The sequence below is a fragment of the Pleurodeles waltl genome, chromosome 1_2 (genome assembly GCF_031143425.1).
Source record: "Pleurodeles waltl isolate 20211129_DDA chromosome 1_2, aPleWal1.hap1.20221129, whole genome shotgun sequence".
Lineage (NCBI taxonomy): Eukaryota > Metazoa > Chordata > Amphibia > Caudata > Salamandridae > Pleurodeles > Pleurodeles waltl.
Window position 1 is genome coordinate 67930988 of NC_090437.1, and position 22806 is coordinate 67953793.

Consider the following 22806-nt stretch of genomic DNA (forward strand, 5'->3'; position numbering starts at 1 on the left):
ATGGTGGGTTCATCTAGACACTATAGAAATTATGCTCTGTCCCATTATTAATTTCTTTACCATGAGGCTGCCTATCACAATTACTAAAGCATTTTTGCCTCTATTGAAAAAAAATGCTCTCCAGATTTCTTTGGAGTTGTAAACCCTCAAGAATTTCACTACAAAAATTAAAATTTCCCAAGATTTCTGGTACTGTTAACTTTCCTGATTTTATTGCATTTTATTGGCTCTTTGCCATAAACCAAATCCAAGGCTAGTTGTCTAATTTTACCGATATTCCTCAAACTATGGTTCACTCTGGAAAGTGTTCTGATCTCCCCTTTTACTCAAACATTCTTTTCAAACGAAAACCTCCTAAATTTTGGCTATCTGCCACCATAACACATGCATGCACCTTACTGAAGCTGTTCCTGGTCTCTCCTCTTATTTCCTCCAATAGGTTTTTGAACAGTCCTATTTGGCGTACTACATGGCTTAAGAAAAATGGGAAGACTTTACTTTGGAAGGCATGGATGAACAAAGGCCTACTCCTCATTTCACAATTGTTCCATTCAAGCTCTCTCATTTCTGTCAATGAGTTGTCTACTTCATACAATATCCCACCTACGATGCACACTCGGTATGTTGAGCTGTCCGCTCTGGTACAAAAGGCTTTCACTCACACTTCTTCCGATACCTTCCCATCCTCACCCAATTTCATTGCATGCATACTCCAAAGCAGCAACTATTTATGCAATGTTCCAATTGCCCACCCCGTGTTGAGCTAAAACAAGTACTGAAAAGCTGTCTAGCTCATTGTGGGACAGCATCTAGAAATAACATATTCCACTGCTCGTACTGCGAGACTGATTCAACCCCTTTATTTCTTTAGCAACAGATTATTTTACAATCCTGCAAGACTTCAAGGCTAAACTTATTCCCCAAGACACTGGTTCACAATGTAATTCCCACCCGGTAACATAATTTCATTATTTTTTCCCGTCAAGCTTTAAGTTTTGGTTTTTAGTTTGGAAACAATTACTGCTATTACTCAAGTTCATATACTCCTCTTATATGATGTATTCTTCTGGGGCGGTGTGCATGGTCTAACAATAGAATGCTTCATCAATTGATTGGTGTAATCTTTTGTATTGTTGGTCTTTAATTTAAAAAAAAAAAAAAAAAAAAAACTTTAGATCAAAAAAAGTGGTGCTAACACCATAAGAGGGCTGTGTGCCCTATTTGTTTTTGTAATTCCGCAAATTTCAATATAAAGTGAACTTCTAGGACTCTAATCAGTGAATGGTTGTGCAGATTAGAGATGGCAAGTGGAAAATACATGATTTTTTTTTTTTTTTTGTGTAGATGGAAACAAGCAACACAGAGCTAAATGCAATCTTCCTCACACCATAGTTCCATGCAGGAAAAGTATTAAAGAACATTTGTTAAAGTTGAAGGCTTGCCCTCAAATGTTGGTGTAGGAGAGCACCACAAACAAATTAGTTAATACTGCAAGGTCACATTTATTAGCAAAGCTATAATGGCAATCAAATTTTGATGAACAAAAGTGTCAAGTATTTTCTGAGGTATCACAAAGAAAATCGAATGAGAACAAAAAAGAAAACATTTGGCTAGCTTTTTTTGTTTTTAGCTATTGTTAACATGCTATATACAGAGCTGCAGTAAAAGAAGTATGATGGTTTCCTTTGAAGTAGTTATATAATATGGTACCTACAAAACTGATGTGCACTGTGGTACAGCTCATTACTAGCCTTTCCCGTTGAGATCATACCTGTTCAGACCTTTCTTGTGTAATTACTACTGGAAACAGACAGGATAATGAAATTCTCCCCGGAATAAGTGACCATGATCGGGTAGTGATAAACTTTATGGTGATAATACGGCACCCCAGTGGAATGATATTGATAGACATGGTATACTGAAACGTTCCTCAGCCACCTTGGAACCCGTTGGAAATTGTGGATAGCTACATGGAATAAGCTGCACAGTAACTAAGTCCCAGTATCTCTACTGTTTAGTGAAATGTTTTTAAGAAAGATGTACAAATGTAAACGGAATGTCAGATATGTATTTGTGCATAGTGTTAAACTGAAATAAAAACATCTTAAAAAAAAAAAAAAAAACACACCACACGTGTTTTGGCTGCCAGTATGCTCCAGAGAACTATTTAAGTCTATGATCATTAACTACAGGATTATATAAGTCCAGCCACAATTTCTTGGCCTTAAAATGCAGCCTTCACACCACTATCCAGGCAATATGGACTGCTCATCCAGCTCTGCTTGACATTCACAATTCTAGAACCTCCTAGTTTGGAGATAGAGCTTTCTTGGTTGCTGCAGCTAAGGCCAAGAGCACTATTTTCTCATCCTACAAAAGAAGTCTACCACCCTTCCACAGAAAGCTTAAAACGTGGTTATTCAAACATTGATTTATTTAGAAGCTTTAGTCAACGATTCTGCCACCATCATGCTTTCCTGCCTCCCTTATTTGTCTTAATTTCAAATATGTATTGGATGTGGCACATCAAGTAAGCTATTCTACAGCACCAGAAAGTCTTGGTATATAGGGGCTTAACAAATAATCTTATAACATAACACTGCTTCATGAGTGCAACAGTAAAAAAAAATAAAAAACTGATAAAGGTTATGAAAGAATGAGTGGTTAGGTAAAATAGCAATATGGGAAATATGTACGCACATTCATATTAGTAAAGAAGGACTTTTTGTTGAGTTTGAAAGTGGTATATATTTACTGTGTATGATGTAGTATTACCATGCTACTCCAGTTAAGACCCCTACACAACTGTTATAATAGCATTTGTGTATATTAATTCAGATAAAGAGTGGCTGTCTAGTAGTCTTACTGAAGATTAATGAAAAATGCAAGCTGTGTGCAAATTTGATTCAGGCACTGTTGCCGTTAGTAATTAGTATTTGCGTTTACGAGAATTACATGGGGTGTTTAACAACAACAGGACAATAGCAGTGAAACGTAGACAAAAGGCACATTTTTGTTGGATCTTGAGGAAAGCCTGCATGTCTGTACTTCTTCTTTGTAAACAAAAAAGAAAACTACTCCAGCAACCTGTTATCTAGACAGTAAAATAAAACAAATTACCATCCAATGGCTATTAGTGAATAAGAAAGCTTCTTTACGACATGCTAGGGCAATTAAAAAAGGAATCTAGTTCCTAAACAAAACAGCCATAAAGCAGCAACTAAAATATTGTTGCTCCACCAAAGTAAATACAACAAAGAAAAAAACTGGCTCACAAAAGGTAAGCTACATGAGCCGAAACTAGGACACAGGAATTTCGTCAAGGATAACTGCTTGTGACATGCTTCTTTCCAGGTTTACTGCACAAGGGCAGAGTGAGTGGATTTTAGGCATCATCGGCTCACCAACCCTGGGTTTTGAGATGCCCATACCAGGCTGGCCATGCTAGGGCCCCACCCGATTGGGGACTTCTGCTGATCCAATCTGGGGTGGGACCCTTGTGGAGTGACCCAACATTGCTAATTGCTGCACTACACATAGTGAGCACTGCTGTTCCCTTACCCTCCGAGCCAACAATATTCCCCACCAACGCAAGAGCACTGGTGTATTTCGAAGAATGCTCAGGGCGAAGAGATAGCTTCCCTCACAAGTTGGCTGAGCCTCCACTGGCATGGCAATGCTTTATCTAGGAATCCCTGGCTGCCCCACATGTCATACGCCTCCCCCCTTCCTGTCGGAAGGCACCATGGTCAAGGGCAAGCCTCAGAAATAGGGCTCAGTGACCACAATGTGAACTCGCAACGTGACAGGCAAAGCAGCCCACAAACCAAATGACCCTCTGTAACAATATAAAGACCGGTTTTTATCTGAAATTCAAACTGAATAGGCTAGCTAAAAACTGAGTTCAAAACATGCCTCTGAGGTGGGCAAAAAAAAAAAAAAAAAAAAAAAAGACAGTGACATGGGGGATTGCGTGGATGAACTGGGATCCCCCCCCCCCCGATGTATGCATGCATGGATAAGGATCTTAAATTGGCCTGAATTATGGTCATAATTTTACTAAGGAGAGATTAAAACATGCAGTTATCAAATAAACCTTTTAGCATTTGACTGTTCAAAACAGTCCATAGAAAGCACCATAACAAAAATATAATTTGTAAGAAACATGGTAATTTAACCATATTGTTAGACCCTGGAGAGAGCGTTTTTTGGTCTAGCAGGCCTTCTGCAATAATATTACAAACAAGGCTTTAAAAAAAAAAAAAAAAAAAAAAAAAAAACTTCTTAGCTGTAAAAACAAAAGGTCCTAGATGGGAAAACGATTAAAAGACATTGAATGGAAGGAGGGGTTATTATTTTACAGTTCCTACTAACAGTGTGGGGACCCAGAGATAGTGTTGACAGAAAGATCACATTGTGGTTAATGTTTTGAAGGTGGTCCTATTGTCCTAGGACTATCACAGGCTGAGTTATGAGCACAAATGTTTTGTAGCCTGCAAAGCATTATGGGGCAAGTTACCTAGTCATGAACATTTTAATAAGTTGATATTACTGTAATACTTAGACACCACAATGAGAATAATATATGTAAGAAACATGGTCATGTAACTATATAGTTAGCCCCTAGCGGGCATAACCACACAAAATGAAAATGGCAATAAATAATGAAGTCACCATATATGTAGCCCCTACAGAACATAGTGCAGGCCTATAGCAATGATATTATAAACAAAGTCCTTAACCCCTTCGCTGCCAGGCCTTTTCCCCCTCAGGTGCCAAGCCTTTTTTTGGCTATTTGGGCCAGCTCACGCTTAGGCCCTCATAACCTTTTGTCCACATAAGCTACCCATGCCAAATTTGCGTCCTTTTTTTCCAACATCCTAGGGATTCTAGAGGTACCCAGAGTTTGTGGGTTCCCCTGAAAGAGACCAAGAAATTAGCCAAAATCATCAACAAAGAGTTTGTGGTGCTAAAATCACCATCTTCCCAGCTTTCAGGAACAGGCAGACTTAAATCAGAAAACCCCATTTTTCAACACAATTTTGGCATTTTACTGGGACATATCCCATTTATACTATTTTTTGTGCTTTCAGCCTACTTTCAGTTAGTGACAGAAATGGGTGTGAATCCAATGCTGGATCCCAGAGGACTAAACATTTCTGAAAAGTAGACAAAATTCTGAATTAAGCATGGGGTAATTTGTGTAGATCCTACAAGGGTTTCCTACAGAAAATAACAGCTGAAATAAAGAAATATTGAAATTGAGGTGAAAAAAACCAGCCATTTTTCTCAACATTTTATTTTGTAACTTTTTCCTGCGATGTCAGATTTTTTTAAGCAATATACCGTTATGTCTGAGGGACTCTTCTGGTTGCTGAGATATACAGGGTGTGTAGGTTCATCAAGAACCCTAGATACCCAGAGCCAATAAATGAGCTGCACCTTGCAATGGGTTTTCATTCTATACCGGGTATACAGCAATTCATTTGCTGAAATATAAAGAGTGAAAAATAGGTATCAAGAAAACCTTTGTATTTCCAAAATGGGCACAAGATAAGGTGTTCAGAAGCAGTGCTTATTTGAACTTCTCTGAATTACGGGGTGCCCATAATAGCACGTGAATTACGGGGCATTTCTCAAATAGACGTCTTTTTTTTCTTCCACAAACTGTCTTATATTTGGAAGGAAAAAATGTGGAGAAAGACAAGGGACAATAACACTTGTTTTGCTATTCTGTGTTCTCCCAAGTCTGCCAATAAAAACAGTACCTTACTTGTGTGGGCATGCCTAATGCTTGCAACAGGAAACGCAACATAGACATCACATTTTTACATTGAAATCTGACTTGTTTTTTGCAAAGTCCCTAGCTTTAGATTTTGGCCTCTAGCTCAGCCGGCACCTAGGGAAACCTACCAAACCTGTGCATTTTTGAGAACTAGACACCTAAGGGAATCCAAGATAGCGTGACTTGTGGGACTCTCACCAGGTTTTGTTAGCCAGCATCCTTTTCAAACCTCAAAATGAGGCCAGAAAAAAATATTTTCCTCACATTTTGGTGACAGAAAGTTCTGGAATCTGAGAGGAGCCACAGCACCCAGCATTCCCCCAAGTCTCCCAATAAAAATGGTACCTCACATGTGTGGGTAGGACTAGCGCCCACGACAGGAAACGTGGACACATCACATTTTCCCAAAGCAAACAGAGCGTTTTTTTTGGGAAAGTGCCTAGCTGTGGATTTTGGCCTCTAGCTCAACCATCACCTAAGGAATCCTACCAAACGTGCATTTTTTAAAACTAGACACCGAGGGGAATCCAAGATGGGGTGACTTGTGGGGCTCTCATCAGGTTCTGTTACCCAGAATCCTTTGCAAACCTCTCAAAATGAGGCCCAAAAAAAAAAGATATATATTTTTTCCTCACATTTCAGTGACAAAGTTCTGGAATGTGAGAGAAGTCACAAATTTCCTTCCACCCAGCGTTCCCCCTAGTCTCCCGATAAAAATGGTACCTCACTTGTATGGGTAGGCCTAGTGCTCGCGAAAGGAAATGCCCCAAAACACTGTCTTGACACATCAAAATGATCAAATACAAAACAACCTGTTTTTTTGCAGAGGGGTTAGGGGGACCTGCGGTTTTGGTCCTGGACTCAGCAGCCATCTATGGAAACCTACCAAACCCAGACATTTCTAAAAACTAGACACCCAAGGGAGTCGTCTCAATGTTTTCTTACCCAGAATCCTCAGCCAAACTCAGTTTTCGCTAAAAAAAGAAAATAAATCAATCAGATTCTTCCCACATTTCTGTGTGGGATCACCGCACTGCGACAAATGTCCTACCACCCAACATTCCCCTCAGTCTTCCAGTAAAAATTATACCTAACTTGTGTAGGAGGGCCATGTGCCTGTGACAGGGAAGAGCCAAAAACAGGTCGAAATTGATGGGGGAACCAAAGAAGGTCCAAAAGGGCAGTTTGGAAAAAAAAAAACATTTTTAGGCTGACAACTGCAGCAGAATTTTTAATCGGTATAGATGAAACAATGTTGGGTGGTAGGAATTTTGTGGATTCCTGCAGATTCCGGAAGGTTCCATCACAAAAATGTGGGGAAAATGTGTGATTTTCAGCAATGTTGGAGGTTTGCAGGGCATTGTGGGAAAGAAAATGGTGCAGGTGCATATGAAGCACACCACCCTGGACTCACCCAGATGTTTAGTTTTCAGATGTGTCTAGGTCTTGTGGATTTTTCCACATGGCAGCGTCCCAAAGTCCAAAAAGTGCAACCCTCACCATTCCAGGTGGAACAATTTTGAGAGTTAAACAAGCTCTCATGGCCCAAATGTACAACCAAAACTCAAAATAATCAAATGTCCTCTTGCTTGCCATGGGATAAGATGTTTTAGTGTGCGGGGGGAGAGCTGAAAGACTGTTACCCCTTTCAGTTGGGGTACTAGCGGGCAGAACAACTTTGGCCCCATTTATTAGGGGTGGAGGTACGGCCATACCCCCACCCTCTTATTTTGAAGAGAAAAAAAAAGAAAAAAAAATAAAAAAAAAAAAATAAATCTTCCTTGGTCTCTGGTGGACTTTCTGCCGCCCCCCCCCCCCCCCCGGGGGGCAGATGGGCCTTCCAAAAATAGGCCGATCTGCCCCCAAGGGTGGCAGATATGGCCAACAGTAATGTGCCCCCATCGGGAGCGACCCTTGCCCAAGGGGCTGCCCCCCCAAACAAAACACACACACTAATCCCTGGTGCCCAAGTAGTTTCTACCCCCCACAGGGGCAGATTGGCCTAATAAAAATAGGCCGATCTGCCCCCAAGTGGAGCAGAAATGGCCTAAAATAAATTTACCCTCCCACCCCCCCAGGGGAACGACCTTTGCCTAAGGGGTTGCTCCCCTTGCATGAAATTGACGCAAAAAAATAAAAATCCCTGGTGTCTAGTGGTTTCTGCCCCCTTGGGGCAGATTGGCCTAATAGGCCAATCTGCCCCCTAGGGGTGCAGAAATGGCCTAAGAGAAATTTTGCCCCCTGAGGACTGACCCTTGCCAAAGGGATCGCTCCTCACATTAAAAAAATAAAAAAATAAAAATACAAAAATAAAAATGTACCCCTGGTGTCTAGGGTTTCTATGCAAAAACCTGCGCTTCCAGCACAAAGGGGCATGCCTCTGATGAGGGCAGCGCTACATCGCATCTTGCATTCCATTAAGGAAAACGGGCTGCATTTTATAAAATAAAATAAAAAAAACTGCTTTAAGCAGTCACGGACATGGTGGTCTGCTGTCTCCAGCAGGCCACCATCCCTGGGAAAGGCGGCCATTGCCAATGGGGTCGCAAATTGCGAGCTACCTCATGAATATTCATGAGGTAGGTCATTTGCGACCCCTTTGCGAATCGCAAACAGTGTCATTGACACTGTTGCACATAAGGGTTTGCGACTCACAAATTGCGAGTCGTAAAACCTGTACTTAATACATGAGGCCCTAAGTCACTTACCTTAAATCAAGCAGAGAGGTGTGCCTGTCACTGTAGTGTTTCACAATAGCGTCTCCACAGATTTGGTGTGCCTATCACTGAAAAGAGATAGTCATCGCTGTCACTCAGGCACTGTAAATCAACCTTCTCTACTGCGCGGATATAAGCAGCTAAGATACTTGGAATGAGGCTGCGCAAAGGACGTTATTCTCTACAGGCAGTCTCCCTTGTTCCTCCAACGTTCCGCAATGCTGTGCAAGCAGCGTCAGTTTCAACGGGAAGTTCCACTTGTATAGCAGCTCCTTGAGTGAGGACACAAGACCATCAGGCAGGGACGAACACAAGACAACATCAGTAAGCGCCCGGTTTCAAAACCAACATGGGAGCTGGCGTAGGGAAAAAAGGAACGATAGTTCACTTCAGAGCGAGGTAGCCACTCGCCAATCTTCTGCTCTGTACTGTTTTAATGTATCTGTACCACGACACACGCATTGTATGCAAAGATACAGCACCGGCTGTCAGCATCCCAAAACAGTTGCTCGACCAGAGTTCCTCATGGATACTGTTGTATGCGCTATATGTTTACTTTCCTCAATAAATGTTGTATCCTAACACCGCATGCTGTACTTGTCGCAGATGAGATTTATCTTCCAGCAACCTCTGCTGTAGCTTCCGGGAGCTTCCACATATGTCCATTTAGCTCCACCATCTCTGATCTGGCTGGCATCAAAATATGAACATCTGCCCCTTAAAAACGTCTGCAGATTTGGTCCACAGGAAGGTGCATCCCATACTCGTCACCACTTTGAAAGAACCACTGCACCATATTCTTGGTTTCTTAAGTTCTATTTTAAGTCAATGCATGCGACCAACCCTGGCAAATTTTAGCTAGCAACTGCCTTGTATATTCTTTCCACTAGGTTACATGTTCTAATTCTAATGCATTCCAACAGTGCATGCACAGTTCACCGAATACCAACATATTCCATTAATACTTGACTGCTCTATAATTACTGTTAGACTTTTCATCCTTGGCGTGGTCTCCCTTAACTTTTTGCCTCTGTTCCCCAGGTTGTTGATGTGTGCTGGACTCTGATTTTATTGTGTTTGTTACTCTGGGCACTTTACCACTGCTAACCAGTGCTAAAGTGCAAGTGCTCCTGTTTAAAATATGTACGTAATTGGTTCTCCATGATTGGCATATTTGTTTTACTGTTAAGTCCCTAGTAAAGTGCACTAGAGGTGCCCAGGGCCTGTAAATCAAATGCTACTAGTGGGCCTGCAGCACTGGTTGTGCCACCCACATAAGTAGCTCTGTAATCATGTCTCAGACCTGCCACTGCAGTGTCTGTGTGTGTATTTTTACACTGTAAATTCGACTTGGCAAGTGTACCCACTTGCCAGGCCTAACCCTTCCCTTTTCTTACATGTAAGGCACCCCTAAGGTAGGCCCTAGGTAGCCCCAAGGGCAGGGTGCAGTGTATGGATAAGGTAGGACATATAGTAATGTGGTTTATATGTCCTGACAGTGAAATACTGCTAAATTCGTTTTTCACTGTTGCAAGGACTGTCTCTCTCATAGGATAATATGGGGGCTACCTTTAAATAGGATTAAAGCGTAGATTCCCCTAGAGAGTAGATGGACATGTGGAGTTTGGGGTCCCTGAACTCACAATTTAAAAATACATCTTTTAGTAAAGTTGATTTTAAGATTGTGCGTTTGAAAATGCCACTTTTAGAAAGTGAGCATTTTCTTGCTTAAACCATTCTGTGACTCTGCCTTGTTTGTGGATTCCCTGTCTGGGTCAGTTTGACAGTTGGGTTGTTTTTCACCTCACACCAGACAGTGACACAAAGGGAGCTGGGGTGTAACCTGCATTTCCTGATTAGCCATCTCTGCTAGGAGGGAGGGGTGGAGTGGTCACTCTCATCTGAAAGGACTGTGCCTGCCTCTAACAATGCCGGCTCCAACCCCCTGGTGTGTGTCTGAGGCCTTGCCTGGGCAAGGCAGGATTTCACAAGTAGGTGTGAGTCCCCTTTGAAGAAAGGTGACTTCAAAGACTAAAATGGGTATAAGAAGGGCACCCAAATCTACAGACTTGAGAAACACTTCTGGAATCAAGAGGAACCTCTGCCTGGAGAAGAGCTGTTAGCTGAGGAGGAAGTGCTGCCCTGCCTGTGACTGTGCTTTGTGGAGCTTTCCTGCAGTGCTGCTTCTGCCAGAGTAAGAGGGCAAAGACTGGACTTTGTGTGCCTTCCATCTTGAGAAGAAATCTCCAAGGGCTTGATCTAGAGCTTGCCTCCTGTTGTTTGAAGTCTCAGGGACAGCAAAGACTTCTCTCTGCCAGCACCTGGAGCCTCTTGAGAGACTCCTACTCTGCCCTGTGGTGCCCATCCAGTTCCTGGGACCCTGAAAGGAGAAGCTGGCAGCCTAAAGACAAGAAAATCCACGCACAGAGCGCCTTGCGGGGAAAAGATCGACGCGAATCCGATCTGCGGCTGAAAAACGACGCGCCGCCCGCTCCGCAGCTGAGAAACGACGCTCGCAGGAAACGCGACCGAAGAATCGACACACGGAGCAGGAAAAACGACGCGCAGCATCGCTGACGGAGGCTGGGAGATCGCAACCTGCGCGGCTGGACCTTCGACTCATTGTGCGGCTGGATTTTTGACTCGAGTACCGCCGTGCGGAGTTATTTTCGACGCACGCCCGCCCGTGCGGGGTTATTTTTGACGCACACCAGGTACATTTTCACTCTAGCAGCGCTAGTGTGTTTTTAAAACTACTTAAAGACTCTTTTTGATTTTTAATTAATAACTTGACTTGTGTATGGTGGATTTTTGTCGTTTTGGTCTTGTTTTGTTTAGATAAATATTTCCTATTTTTCTAAACCTGTGTTGTGTCATTTTGTAGTGTTTTCATTGAGTTACTGTGTGTGTTGGTACAAATACTTTACGCCTAGCACTCTGAGGTTAAGCCTACTGCTCTGCCAAGCTACCAAGGGGGTAAGCAGGGGTTAGCTGAGGGTGATTCTCTTTTACCCTGACTAGAGTGAGGGTCTTTGCTTGAACAGGGGGTAACCTGACTGTCAACCAGGGACCCCATTTCTAACAATTACATTAAAACAGTTATGGCAGCGACTCCTAGAACTGGAGAAACAAAATGTTGAACTACAAGTGAAACAGGAGGACCTTGAGAATCAAAGCCATCAGAATAATGCAAGTATCCAACACATTTCCAGGTAGACAAAAGGAAAGGACATTAAGGAATTTGTCAGAGATCTCCTGCAGCGATCAGAAAGGACACATGCTTGCCTCCACTCAGACTCAAACTCATGAGGTAGTTTTCACTGCGTCCAGCCTGGGCTTGGCCTTGGACATTCTCACACATGTCCACTATTTCAAAAGAAGGAAGCAGACAACTGCCTGTGATAAATCAGACGTAATCATCTGTGGAGCAACACTCAGCTCTTCCATGAACGGGGGCTGACCACGCTTAGGAAATGCATAGACTTCTACCCTACTACAGCAAACCTGAAGGAGCACAACATCAAATATCAAAGGGGTCATCCTTTCAGTTTGATCTTCCAATGGAATGGGAGACAAAGAGTGGTTCGCTCACTGGAGGAGGCAAAGATGCTTCTGGGTCTTCCCCCAGATCTGGCACCACAGGATTTGACTTAAAGCCAGCTGCAGGAACTAATGGAGTGTCGTCCAAAGTGGCAAACCCACTCCCGGTGATACAAACCCCGGTGTCACAGGGTCAGCTCTCCCAACAATGCTAATGCACGCATGATCGCCCACTCATAAGGATGAAACAGAACTCCCCAAATCAAGAAACATGCCTCACAGGAACTCACCTTCATGGGGATGCCTAAGTGCAAAATGCCTTTGCAGCGCTCTGAATGGGGCTCCATAGTGGGCCATAAGAGGGCAATGGGGCAAGGAATCTTAAGTATGCCAGTCCTGTTCTGTACTTGTGGTTCTTTACAATGAACTTACATCCCTCAACTTTTAACCAATTCTTTACACATTGGCGGGGGTCATCTCTAGTTCTATCCCACACCGCAAATGAAAAACATGCCGGGCAAGGCCCAGTTGGCCTCTTTGTACCCTCAATATGTATTTATTCCATTGTTTCCTTCTTTCTTTTTAGGTGGGATGCACAGGGGAGAGGGTTTCCTCAGCCTGTTCCAACTAGCATCTCATCCCCCAGAGCCTGCTCACAGCTCCTGTTCCACGTCAGTTGCTCCATGACAGATATTAACACCCCATAGCATTCAAACTACTTTCCCTAAACCTGTGGGGTTTGAACTTTCGTAACAAGTGTAGGCAAGACTGGAGTTACTCGAGCCATCAGGACCCTGATATCATATTTCTTCTGGAAACACATTTGCTGAAGGCAGACCCCACTGCAAGTACCACCGACGTTATCCACACAAATTCTATGCATCCCCCCCAAAAAAACTGCAGGAGTTGTTATCCTATGCAACCCCCGTATAAGGCCTGAACCCACCTTCGTAGTCCAGGACCTTGCAGTCAGATTTCTAAACCGAACCATCCAAAAAGGGAAAACAACTCTTGCGGTGCTTAACTTGTATGCCCAAATACTTCTCAAGATACCTTCATACACACTACATTGAAAAACACACAACTGCCACAGAGAACATCATTGCAGGAGGGGATTTTAATCTAGCCTGGGACCCAGCAATGGATGGAAATGTTAAAACCTACCGGGGCAAGGGTAACACTCGCTCTTCTGATGAAGATGGTCACAGATTTAGAATTGCTTGATGCCATCTCCACCCAGACTGAAGAGACAATTCCTTCTACTCATATCTTCATTCGTCCCGTTCAAGCATCAATTATGCTCCCTCCTCAACACTCAAGAATCAGCCTATATCTTTGACATGTCCATATCGTATTATGCCCACCACAAGTGGAGAGTGGGACCTCACTCCCATCAATGACCTTCCTACTGGTGCCTGAAACCTAAAGACTGGAAAACCGGGTGAACAGAGCTGCGATCCTTGGTGCTATAAATGAATATTTCACTCACAATACCAACCAACATCTCTCCCAACTATTTGAGCTAACCCTCACCTTTGAGGTCAAAGATTAATAGACCACAGACAAATAAACCCCTCAAGACACACTCAGAGGAAAGTAGCGGTCTTACAGTACAAAACAGCAAAGCGTATATATCACAGGTCAAAACGGAGACGGGCAAACAGGCAATTGACAAGAAAGACAAATGTGAGGCCTTTCCTAATCAAAACCTTTACAAACAAGACACTGAGGATCTCCAGCACATATAGAAATACATGAGCCCCTGTGCCGCACGCCCATTTTGCCCAACTACGGAGAGCTGCTCGAAGCCCCTATAGATGCCACACATTTTACGATTAAAACAATGCCAGCTGGAAAATATCTAGGACCAGGTGGCTTACGACTGGAGTTTTATAAAATGACCCTAACCCCACCCCCCACACACAACCTGCAAGATCATTTGCTCGCCCTGTTTAACTCTTTCTTGGAGAAATTGGATTAACAGCATCCATGTACGAGGCAGAAATAACTCCCCAAACCGGGGATTCGCTCGTACGTCATTTCAGCCTATCGCCTTATTGAACACGGATGCAAGACTCTATACGAAAATATTAGCATTCCATTTATATCCCCTCTCCTATTAGATCCAGACCAAATGGGGTTTGGCGGCAATAGACAGGGAGCCAATAATATTTGCTGTCTAGCCCAGTGGTTCCCAACCTTTTGACTTCTGTGGACCCCCACATTATCAGAACAGGAACCCGGGGACCCCCACTTAATCATTACTGGAATCTGGGGACCCCCCCCAATGAGTCATTACTTAAAGCTGGGGACCTAATCTGTTAAATTCTTTAAGCTGCTGCGGACCCCCTGAGGAGGCTTCGCGGACCCCCAGGGGTCCCCGGACCACAGGTTGGGAACCACTGGTCTAGCCCACCTAGTTGAAAAAGCACAGATACAATATTCCAGCTCTAATTCTCTCAAATGAGGCAGAGAAATATTTCGACCATGTGGCCTCAGCCTTCCTAAAGGCAACGTTAAACAAACTCGGGCCCAGCAATCTGGAGAAAATCATGCCATCAGTTGCAGATGCCAACCTCAAAGTTATCCAGGTAAACAAGTAAAGCACACATGGCATCAGTTGTAGATGCCAACCTCATCACAGTTATCCAGGTTAACAGGTAAAGCACATCACTTTAGGTGGGTATGAGATGGGGTGCCCTTTATTACCTCTTCTCTTAGCTCTGGCGGTTAAACCCTTAGCCATAAGTATCCAGCAAGCACGCTTGATAACAGGAGTACTATTTGGAGGCAGATTCTTAAAATTAAACTTTTTGCTGATAACATTCTCCTTAAACTATCTCATCTCTCAGAGTCTCTCACATCCCTAATCACCATCCTAGAAGAATTCAAACTACTATTGGACTTCAGCGTTAACAAAGAAAAATCTTACGTTCTCAATTTAACCATCCCGCTTGCTGACCCTCCTGCCTTCCAAGCCGCGACACCCTTCCAATGGGCTAAAACGTTTATCAGATATCTAAAGCTTAATAATAGAAGGCACCTAGAGTGGTGGACAAAAGCTAATTGGGTTCGGATCCACAAAAACATTCTAGGAGATTGACAGAGGTGGACACCATTATATCTGCCATGGCTGGGAGTACTGTCATTAAAATAAATGTACTAAATAGTGTTTTCTATTTATTTCAAGCACTATCGACCCCCTTACCTACACAGGACATTCTTCAACTCCAGAAGATCTTAATACTTCTTAGAGATAAGGCAGGCCTGGCATGCCCTCATTTTTTTAAATACTACTGGGCAGCACACCTCTGCTACAACTCAGAATGGGTAGTGTGAGGAAGTGAAAACCACTGATTCCACACGGCCCAAGCTGTAGCCTGTCGCCCTACCTGGGACTGAGCCTGGCTGCCCTGACACGCACAACCAAAAAGTGTCTATATCGCCATCCTAACCAAAACTGTTTTAGGCATATGGGACCATATAGTTATCAGGAAGGGTCTCACCACATTTATACCCCCCCCCCCCCCCCAACAGACTAATCGCCAAAACCCAGTTTTTACACCGGCACCGAGCCCCACTGCATTCCAAGAGTGTACAGAGGGAGACACCAGAGCCTTGCAAGACCTTTTCTCTGGGGATAACAATAAGCCCTTTGAGCAGTGTAAACAAGATTTCTATGTATCAGAGAAAACACGGCTTTAATATTAGCACAGACATTGGGCCCATCACCCATCCAACTTTGCGGGCAGATATGAGACCACTCACATACTTTGAACTACTGGTATGAACATTTGAGGGAAGAGGGGCCTGATCTCCAGGGCCTGCCGTACCCTCCCTGACTTCAAACTCCCAGCCGCTCATGCGTACGATGTGAGGTGGAATGTGGATTTGGGAAAAGAAATATCCCCCACGGACTGGGACCTGTTATAGAGACAGACCCAAATCTCTAAGAAGTATCAGCTAGAGGAAATCAGCAGACAGAGTGATGCCTCAGTGGTACCTTACCTCAAGCAGACCACATATCCCTCTGCTTCTGTATTACATTGGTGATAAAATCAAGAAATGGGAAGCTTTTTACATGTGTGGTTGGGCTGTGCACTCTACCAAACATCCTAGGAGATACTGGGCAATATCAAAGGAACTTTAGACGACCCTCTTGCATCAGACCCTCCTATTCTCCTGACAGTGAGACTGAGAGGCGTGGAGGTGATGACGAGTTCCGACTGACTGGAAGCTTATACAACATATGAGAGATCAAATAGTTTATTGCTCTCTACTGAAAGAAACAGGACCCTCCATTCAGCTCCCTATGTTTTTTATAGGATATGGCAACCTCTCACCACGCAGCAAATGACAGAAACTTGCTCACATGGATTAGTAATTTGCTTACATTTGACAACCCCTCATAGGTTGCTTGTCACGGCTGGAATACCAGTGCTTCTAGCCGCAGAAGCTCAGGGCTTTACAGCTCTGACTTTGACAGTGCGCACCCTGAATCGTCGTCCTTACTTCAAACAACTTGTCCCCCCCCACAAATGGGGCTAGCCCAATGCTTTAAGTCGCCCATTGGGTGAGGGAGGGCGTTACCATTATAACCCCCTTCCAATCACATCAAACGTGCCTTGAGGCCACCAAACAACATGCATCTGGTTTTCTGGGTAACCTTATGCACATGCCCACACACTCTTCAAGGCTGCCAGGGGTAATAGTGAGGTGACCACAACCCATCCTCCACAGACCTCACATCGCCTATTTACCCTCTGCACGTTAAAAATAAATTTCCCTTAATCAGCTCCCTTTCATGCTTTCCTTTAAAAGGACTATTTTCCTTGCAGTTGCTACGCTGCCCCACGTCATGTGGCTTTCTTTTTTCTTGGGCGTGTCTGGTCCAAGCCAGGCACCCCATATCGCTATTTGTTGGACAGCTAGGGAACCCAGCCCTGGTTGGCTCCCCAACCAGCCAGCAGTTTCCTTTTGGCAGGGTGTGCTTACAGTAGTGGCTGCTCGCTTTTTCCAGACACTGCCACAGCGAGCAGGCAGTTCTACCACAGCTCAGGGGAGCCAGCAAAAACACCTTTAAATAAAGCATTATAAATAGCAGCTTTAAATAAAACACTGTTCAAATCATTATGAATAAATACTTTTAAAGCATTTTTCGAACATACACCTAGCGTTTGTGTCTTATTTAAACAACCTTTAAGCCACATAAAATACAGTCATAGCGTCAACTACTAATGGGTGCTGCACTCCCAGCTGTTGAGCAAAATCTCCAGCCGGGGGAGGGGCATCCTTTTTTTTTTTTTTTTTATCCTTCAAACTTAGGGTCTGTAAAAAGTTTACTTAGGGGGAGCTGCTGCACTCTTGCAGCCCCCCCCCCACCCAAACACTCCTTTTTACGTGAGTAATAGCCCCAGCATCCTGGGGCCACCAAAAGCAGCAGAAACATCTCTCCTGGAATTTGTGATGAACAGTAAACATGCTACCACCTAGTGTTCCCACATACCTACTGATAAAAACAATAGCTTACATGCACATGTGAGCAAGTCCTGCCTACTACAATTGTCAGGAAGAGGCAAAATGTGTAACCGTGTAAAGTCAGGGTATTGCCGATGTGACTATAGTTTTGGCCTGCTTCTCTCACGTACAGGAATCTGCCTTACTTATGTGCTATATGGTTTTTAACCAAAACTGTGGGAACAATGAATGGTAGGACTCCTGTCGATTGACAGAAATTCTAAGTTATCTGTCTTTGAAAACTGAAGAAAATTTGATTTTTTATTCATTCATTGTATTTGTAGGGAATTCTGTGTACTCAAATGCACTGTGATTCATAGAAGCCACATTACCTTAGATTTCTCAATCTATCCTTTGAAATGCTTGTGGCATGTAGGGTTCCCAGGTGCCGGCTGACCCCAGGATCAAATGCTGCAGCGGTCCCCTGTAAAAGCTCATTCTTCAAAAATATTCCCTGTCTAGTGGGTAGATCCTGGCTAGAGCCCACTGAAAACCCACATGCCTTGTACTGCCACATTAATGAAACTAGAAGGAATACAGATGAGGGTCAAGCCTTAGCAGAGGTATGTTAGTGTGTGAGGGAGACTGGGAGGAATTACTGTGTTTTGGGAAAAATAAAACTAAATACCTGGCAAACTTTGTTCAGTATGATGTCCCAGCAAGTTAACAGGGTAAGTGAGTTCTAGCACCCAACACTAGAAGCCTTGGGATGAGTAAATGTTAAGAATATATGGTTGTGCTAGGTTTCCATACAGCCCTAGGGTAATACGATCGAAGGGAGGTACCCTAAACTGCCACTATATTTTCAGTTGCTTTTCAGATGCACTGCACCCAGTTTATCAACTGTGGCCACACTAACTTACAGAATACCCATATCTCGTTGCAGTAGTTCTTACTGAAACCCTGCCCCATGATTCAGCGGATTGAAAGTCAGGCAATTGATTACCACTGGTTAGCATTACTTTCACTCCTTTGCTTCCTTCTTATTTAATAACTTGCCCTATCTGTCTTGTGTGGGCTATACCAACCCCCGGAGCATAGCCTCTATTTTTATCCTTCCACTGCACACTTTTAAGGAACTACCGTTTCCTTTTCTCTTAAGCACTACACAAGACTGCATGTGTTTTCAAAATGCCTCCATCAAGTGCTCCACTCCCCCTTCTACTCCTCTCTCTAGTCTGTGTGCTTTTCTAGGCCTGCACTGCTCTCCTGTTTCTTTTTGCATAAGCACTCCGTGAGTGCATGTGTTCCAGCTGTATCACATGTGTGCTTCTCTCCAGTCTCCTGCTCCATGTTGCTTTCTTTCTTCTGCTCTTTCCCATCTGTGAATTACTCTCCACCCTCTTGTTCTCCATGTTGATCTCTCGCCCATGGTTTCCTCTTCCATTTGGGCTTCACCTGCTTTGACCCTCTCTGTGCTACTTTTCCCCTTGTTCCCCACATGCGCCTGTGTTACCCACATCCCAACACTTTCAGTGCTTTTTTGGTTAATTAGCACTTTTGAGCTAAAACAAATATATATATATATATGTATTATATTTGTTACCACATCTTCGATTAGTAACTTTATAATCAAAGTAAATGGTGCCCACGTCATTCTGCTGGCATGCACATACATTTTCACTCATGTGTGTCGGATGAATAACAACTGCCATCGCACCTTTTCTTTTAATTTGAAAGCGGTGCACATCATCGCAATACTGTACAGCACTGCCAAATGCAATAGGCAAAGCCAAAAAGGTTCCAAAGACAAGACCTTATTTGGTTGTTTTTCCCAAAGAGTACATGCAGACCTGAATTACTTTACCCCGCACTCAAACTGGCCAAAGAAAACGAGGCACTGTGAAGTTCAAAGGTTTTCTAGAACCAAACATTATCTTCAAGGGGGGAAATTGGATTTAAAGTGCAACATCCCACTTGGACGTTCTGCAATAAAACCTTTGGGTGGAGATCACCTTCAATTTACTATGCAAGAAGTCCTCACTTTTTGTATTATTTAAATTATGACACTATGTAAAATAAGTATAAATTTCTCGTTTAATCAATTGCCATTCGAAACATAAAAAGAGCTCTAAAGTTACTCAGTTGCATGAGAGAGTAATTATCCAGTACAGATCATTTTTAAATAAGTATCTCTGGCTTTCCTCGATTTAAAAAACAGACCGATATTAAATTTGTCTCGACACTGGAGATGGCGAAATTGATAGAGTAGGGAAAAAAAAGCAGTTTTGTAATACGTCATAGAGGGCTTTGGGCTACTAGACTTCATATGACACAAGTGATGTACAGACGGCTACAAAGAGACATTCCTTGACATGTTATGCCTGAACTAATTCCAGAAATCAGACGTTATACACCCGTTCACCTGAACTTTAACAGTTTGGGCATGTATTATTCATTCGCATGGGAGGTGCTTGTCCTGTCTCTGATTGTGGTGAAAGTCTCCGCCTGATATGGGCAGACTCCTTGCCAAGAACGCAGCTCCGGTCGCCTTGACGTCATACCTACATGCAGTCCTTTTTTTCTAGAATTCATTATCGAGGTCGTCTGTCTCAAACATTTGATGCTTTTCCATTACCTAACGACACTGACAGGTGTCGACAACCAGTGAACTATGCAGATAAAACTAGGAGCATACGATTTATGGGAGTGAAACTGATTCCTTTCAGTTACTTGGTACAGTAATCGGCAACATTACTGGCATTGCTGAAAGGAGAAGTTCTTGATTCCGCCGCAAATACTAAAGCTGTGGCAAACGCACACACGAATACTTAAGTTCTAGACAGGGAGCTCACCGATGCCGCTGGAATAGCCCGGCAAACTCCCACCAAAGCTCGCAGAGAATACGCACTCATGTCGGCTCTCTGGCGCGGCCGCTGATAACCGCTGTGGAGAAGCCGGTGGCTTGGGCGGACGCCGCGGCCGGCGCTGCGATAGGTGGAGGCTGGAAGCGGAGCCGCGCCCCTGCCCAGACCCGGCGCAACCAGCGCCCTCCTTGCTTTGGCGGTTGCGGAGGGTATTACTCAACACGCCGTTTCTTTTTGGACTCGTTAAAAAGACAAGGCATGATTTCTATCTCTCATCCGTGAAGCCAACAGTAACCCCAGTTTCCTCGATCGGGCAAACGAGGCGGCCATCTTGTACAGGTTTGGTAAGGAATGAAGATTACAAGAACACCATACTGATGCCCGCAATAGCAAAGCACTGTATGTTATAGAGATATAAAATATAACATTGTTATACATCGCTTGTGAAATGAAATTGTTTTAAAAATGGTTTCACGTTATGCGTCTAAAACACGCGCCCCTTTGTGCGTGCATTTTTTTGGAATACAGTGGAACGAGACTTGGCGCGGTCTCGCCAGCAGGATGCATTCTTACCAAAAACTCGAGGAGACCAAAGTGGATCCGTAGAACTACATCCCCCACAATACCTGAGGGACAGGAAGTGAGCACAAGGAAAGCGCACCATGGCAGCCTTCAGCTAGCTTTCCCGCGCTTGGTGCAGCATGACGGACGATTGAAATAAAAATAAAAAAACAGAACAGCATGATGAAGTACACAGAGTGCGAAGCAGAGGTGGTTTGTGTCAAGGATGCTGGATGTAGGGGTGACCGAAGTTTATTTGAAGCCTTCAAATTTCTGCAAATTGATACTAGCTGTAATAAATCGAAACCCCCCTTGGCAACAGAAAACGAGTGGTGTTCGGTACGTAATATTAGTAGTCCTTTAAGTAGGATGAAAATGGGGATGGCGGGCACAAAAGGGCCGTGGGCAAAGAAGCTTAACGAATAATCTTTATCTTTAATCTTAATCTTTCCCTGTTTTTTTCTGCGTGTACTTTGTTTTTACTTCTTCACTTAACAATGGCCGCCTATGTTTTTCCATCTATCTTACTCGCTTTCTGTCTCAGACACACATCCTCTTACAAAATCCTAATTACAACAGACACATAAGTGACTATCGCTCTGTGGTCTGCAGACAGGGTAGAGGCTGGGTGTTCATGAAATTTGACCCCCCTTTATAATCCAGTATAAGGGTATATATATATATATATATATATATATTATGATCCATTCTCACTGCCTCCGCTTGAACCCCGGAGTTCTAATTCTATCACAGGACCGGAGGCGAGGATTATGCAGATCTTTCTTCACTTTTAATTAAACAGCAAGTTCAAAGTAAAACAAAACATGAACAAAAAAACTACAAGTTCCATGAGCCCGCCGCCATGGTAACGAGTATCCAATGAGGTGCACTCCTTCACGTTGGTATAAGTATCCCGAAATGCGTCACACTTCCTCTTTCTTCACTGCTGTGAGCCAGATAAGTGCCTTTCTGCCTCCGGTTCGGGGGTTTTCTGTTTGCTTTGGCGCGTCTCTGCTACATTGTATTTTCTGTCTTTCGTTCGCCGGAACGAACGTTCCGCTCGAGCGTTCTTTTTGTTTTCTTAAAACCTCCGGCGTGTTTAAATACACGTCGGGCCCACTAGAGGGCGCGCGCACGCTGTTTTTGTTCGGAGAGCATGTAGCTCTCAGCGCTCGGCGCTCGCGCCTCGCGTTTGTTTTCTTTTTTCCAAATTGAGGGTTTTTTGCCCTCAATAACACGTTTGTACCTTCGGTACAGTTTTGTCCCTACCTGTGACACCCATTTGGGTAAGGTTTACCCCATTAGGGAAGATATTATTTTTCTTGCACTTACAGTGACAGAGTGGGTAGGGATTTTACCCTATATATCATATTTTTTTTTTGGGTGTGCACTCTGTCCAGTCCTCATTATGCACTCCTCTCAAGAAAATGAACCTTTTCCCAACATGTCCCCAGGTGAGGGTTCCTCTCGCCGTACCCTCCCCCCCGGGGTGGACACTTTGTTTTCACAGGCTATTTCCCACGCTTTAGCCCCTCTTAGGGATAGTGTAGCTAAACTTACTGAACAGGTGTCCAGAGGTACGGGCATGTTTGGTGTGACGGGAGCGGAGGGTGATTCCTCTACCCTTTCGGCTCCCAGGAAACTGCGCAAGCGCGACGCGGGGCACCTGGAGGAGGGCGAGTTTTTTTTCCCCTCCCAAGAGTGCGCGCGCGCATACGCGCTTACCCTCCCGGGAGGGCTGTTTGCCCGGGGTAATGGGTGACAAGCTTCACCACCTATGGAACCCTGATTTGGAATCCCCCAAAGGCTTCATGGGAGGTTCAGATGAGGACTCATCATCTTTGGATGACGACTCAGGTCGCCCTTGGCGCCCTGGGGC

General features: G+C 43.9%; 2 protein-coding genes across 2 annotated transcripts in view; one reads left to right on the forward strand and one right to left on the reverse strand.

Annotated features, from left to right (window-relative positions):
* Positions 1-20707, reverse strand: part of LOC138296913 (uncharacterized) — a 168343-nt gene extending 147636 nt beyond the window's left edge. Inside the window, exon 1 of the mRNA XM_069236436.1 lies at positions 20355-20707. Within this exon, the coding sequence (XP_069092537.1) occupies positions 20355-20414 (60 nt within the window). The 5' untranslated portion in view covers positions 20415-20707. The remainder of the gene's footprint in view (positions 1-20354) is intronic.
* Positions 20708-20998: 291 nt separating this feature from the next.
* TRMT10B (tRNA methyltransferase 10B) overlaps positions 20999-22806 on the forward strand; it is a 101669-nt gene continuing 99861 nt past the window's right edge. Inside the window, exon 1 of the mRNA XM_069236447.1 lies at positions 20999-21266. Coding sequence (XP_069092548.1) covers positions 21108-21266 — 159 coding nt within the window. The 5' untranslated portion in view covers positions 20999-21107. The remainder of the gene's footprint in view (positions 21267-22806) is intronic.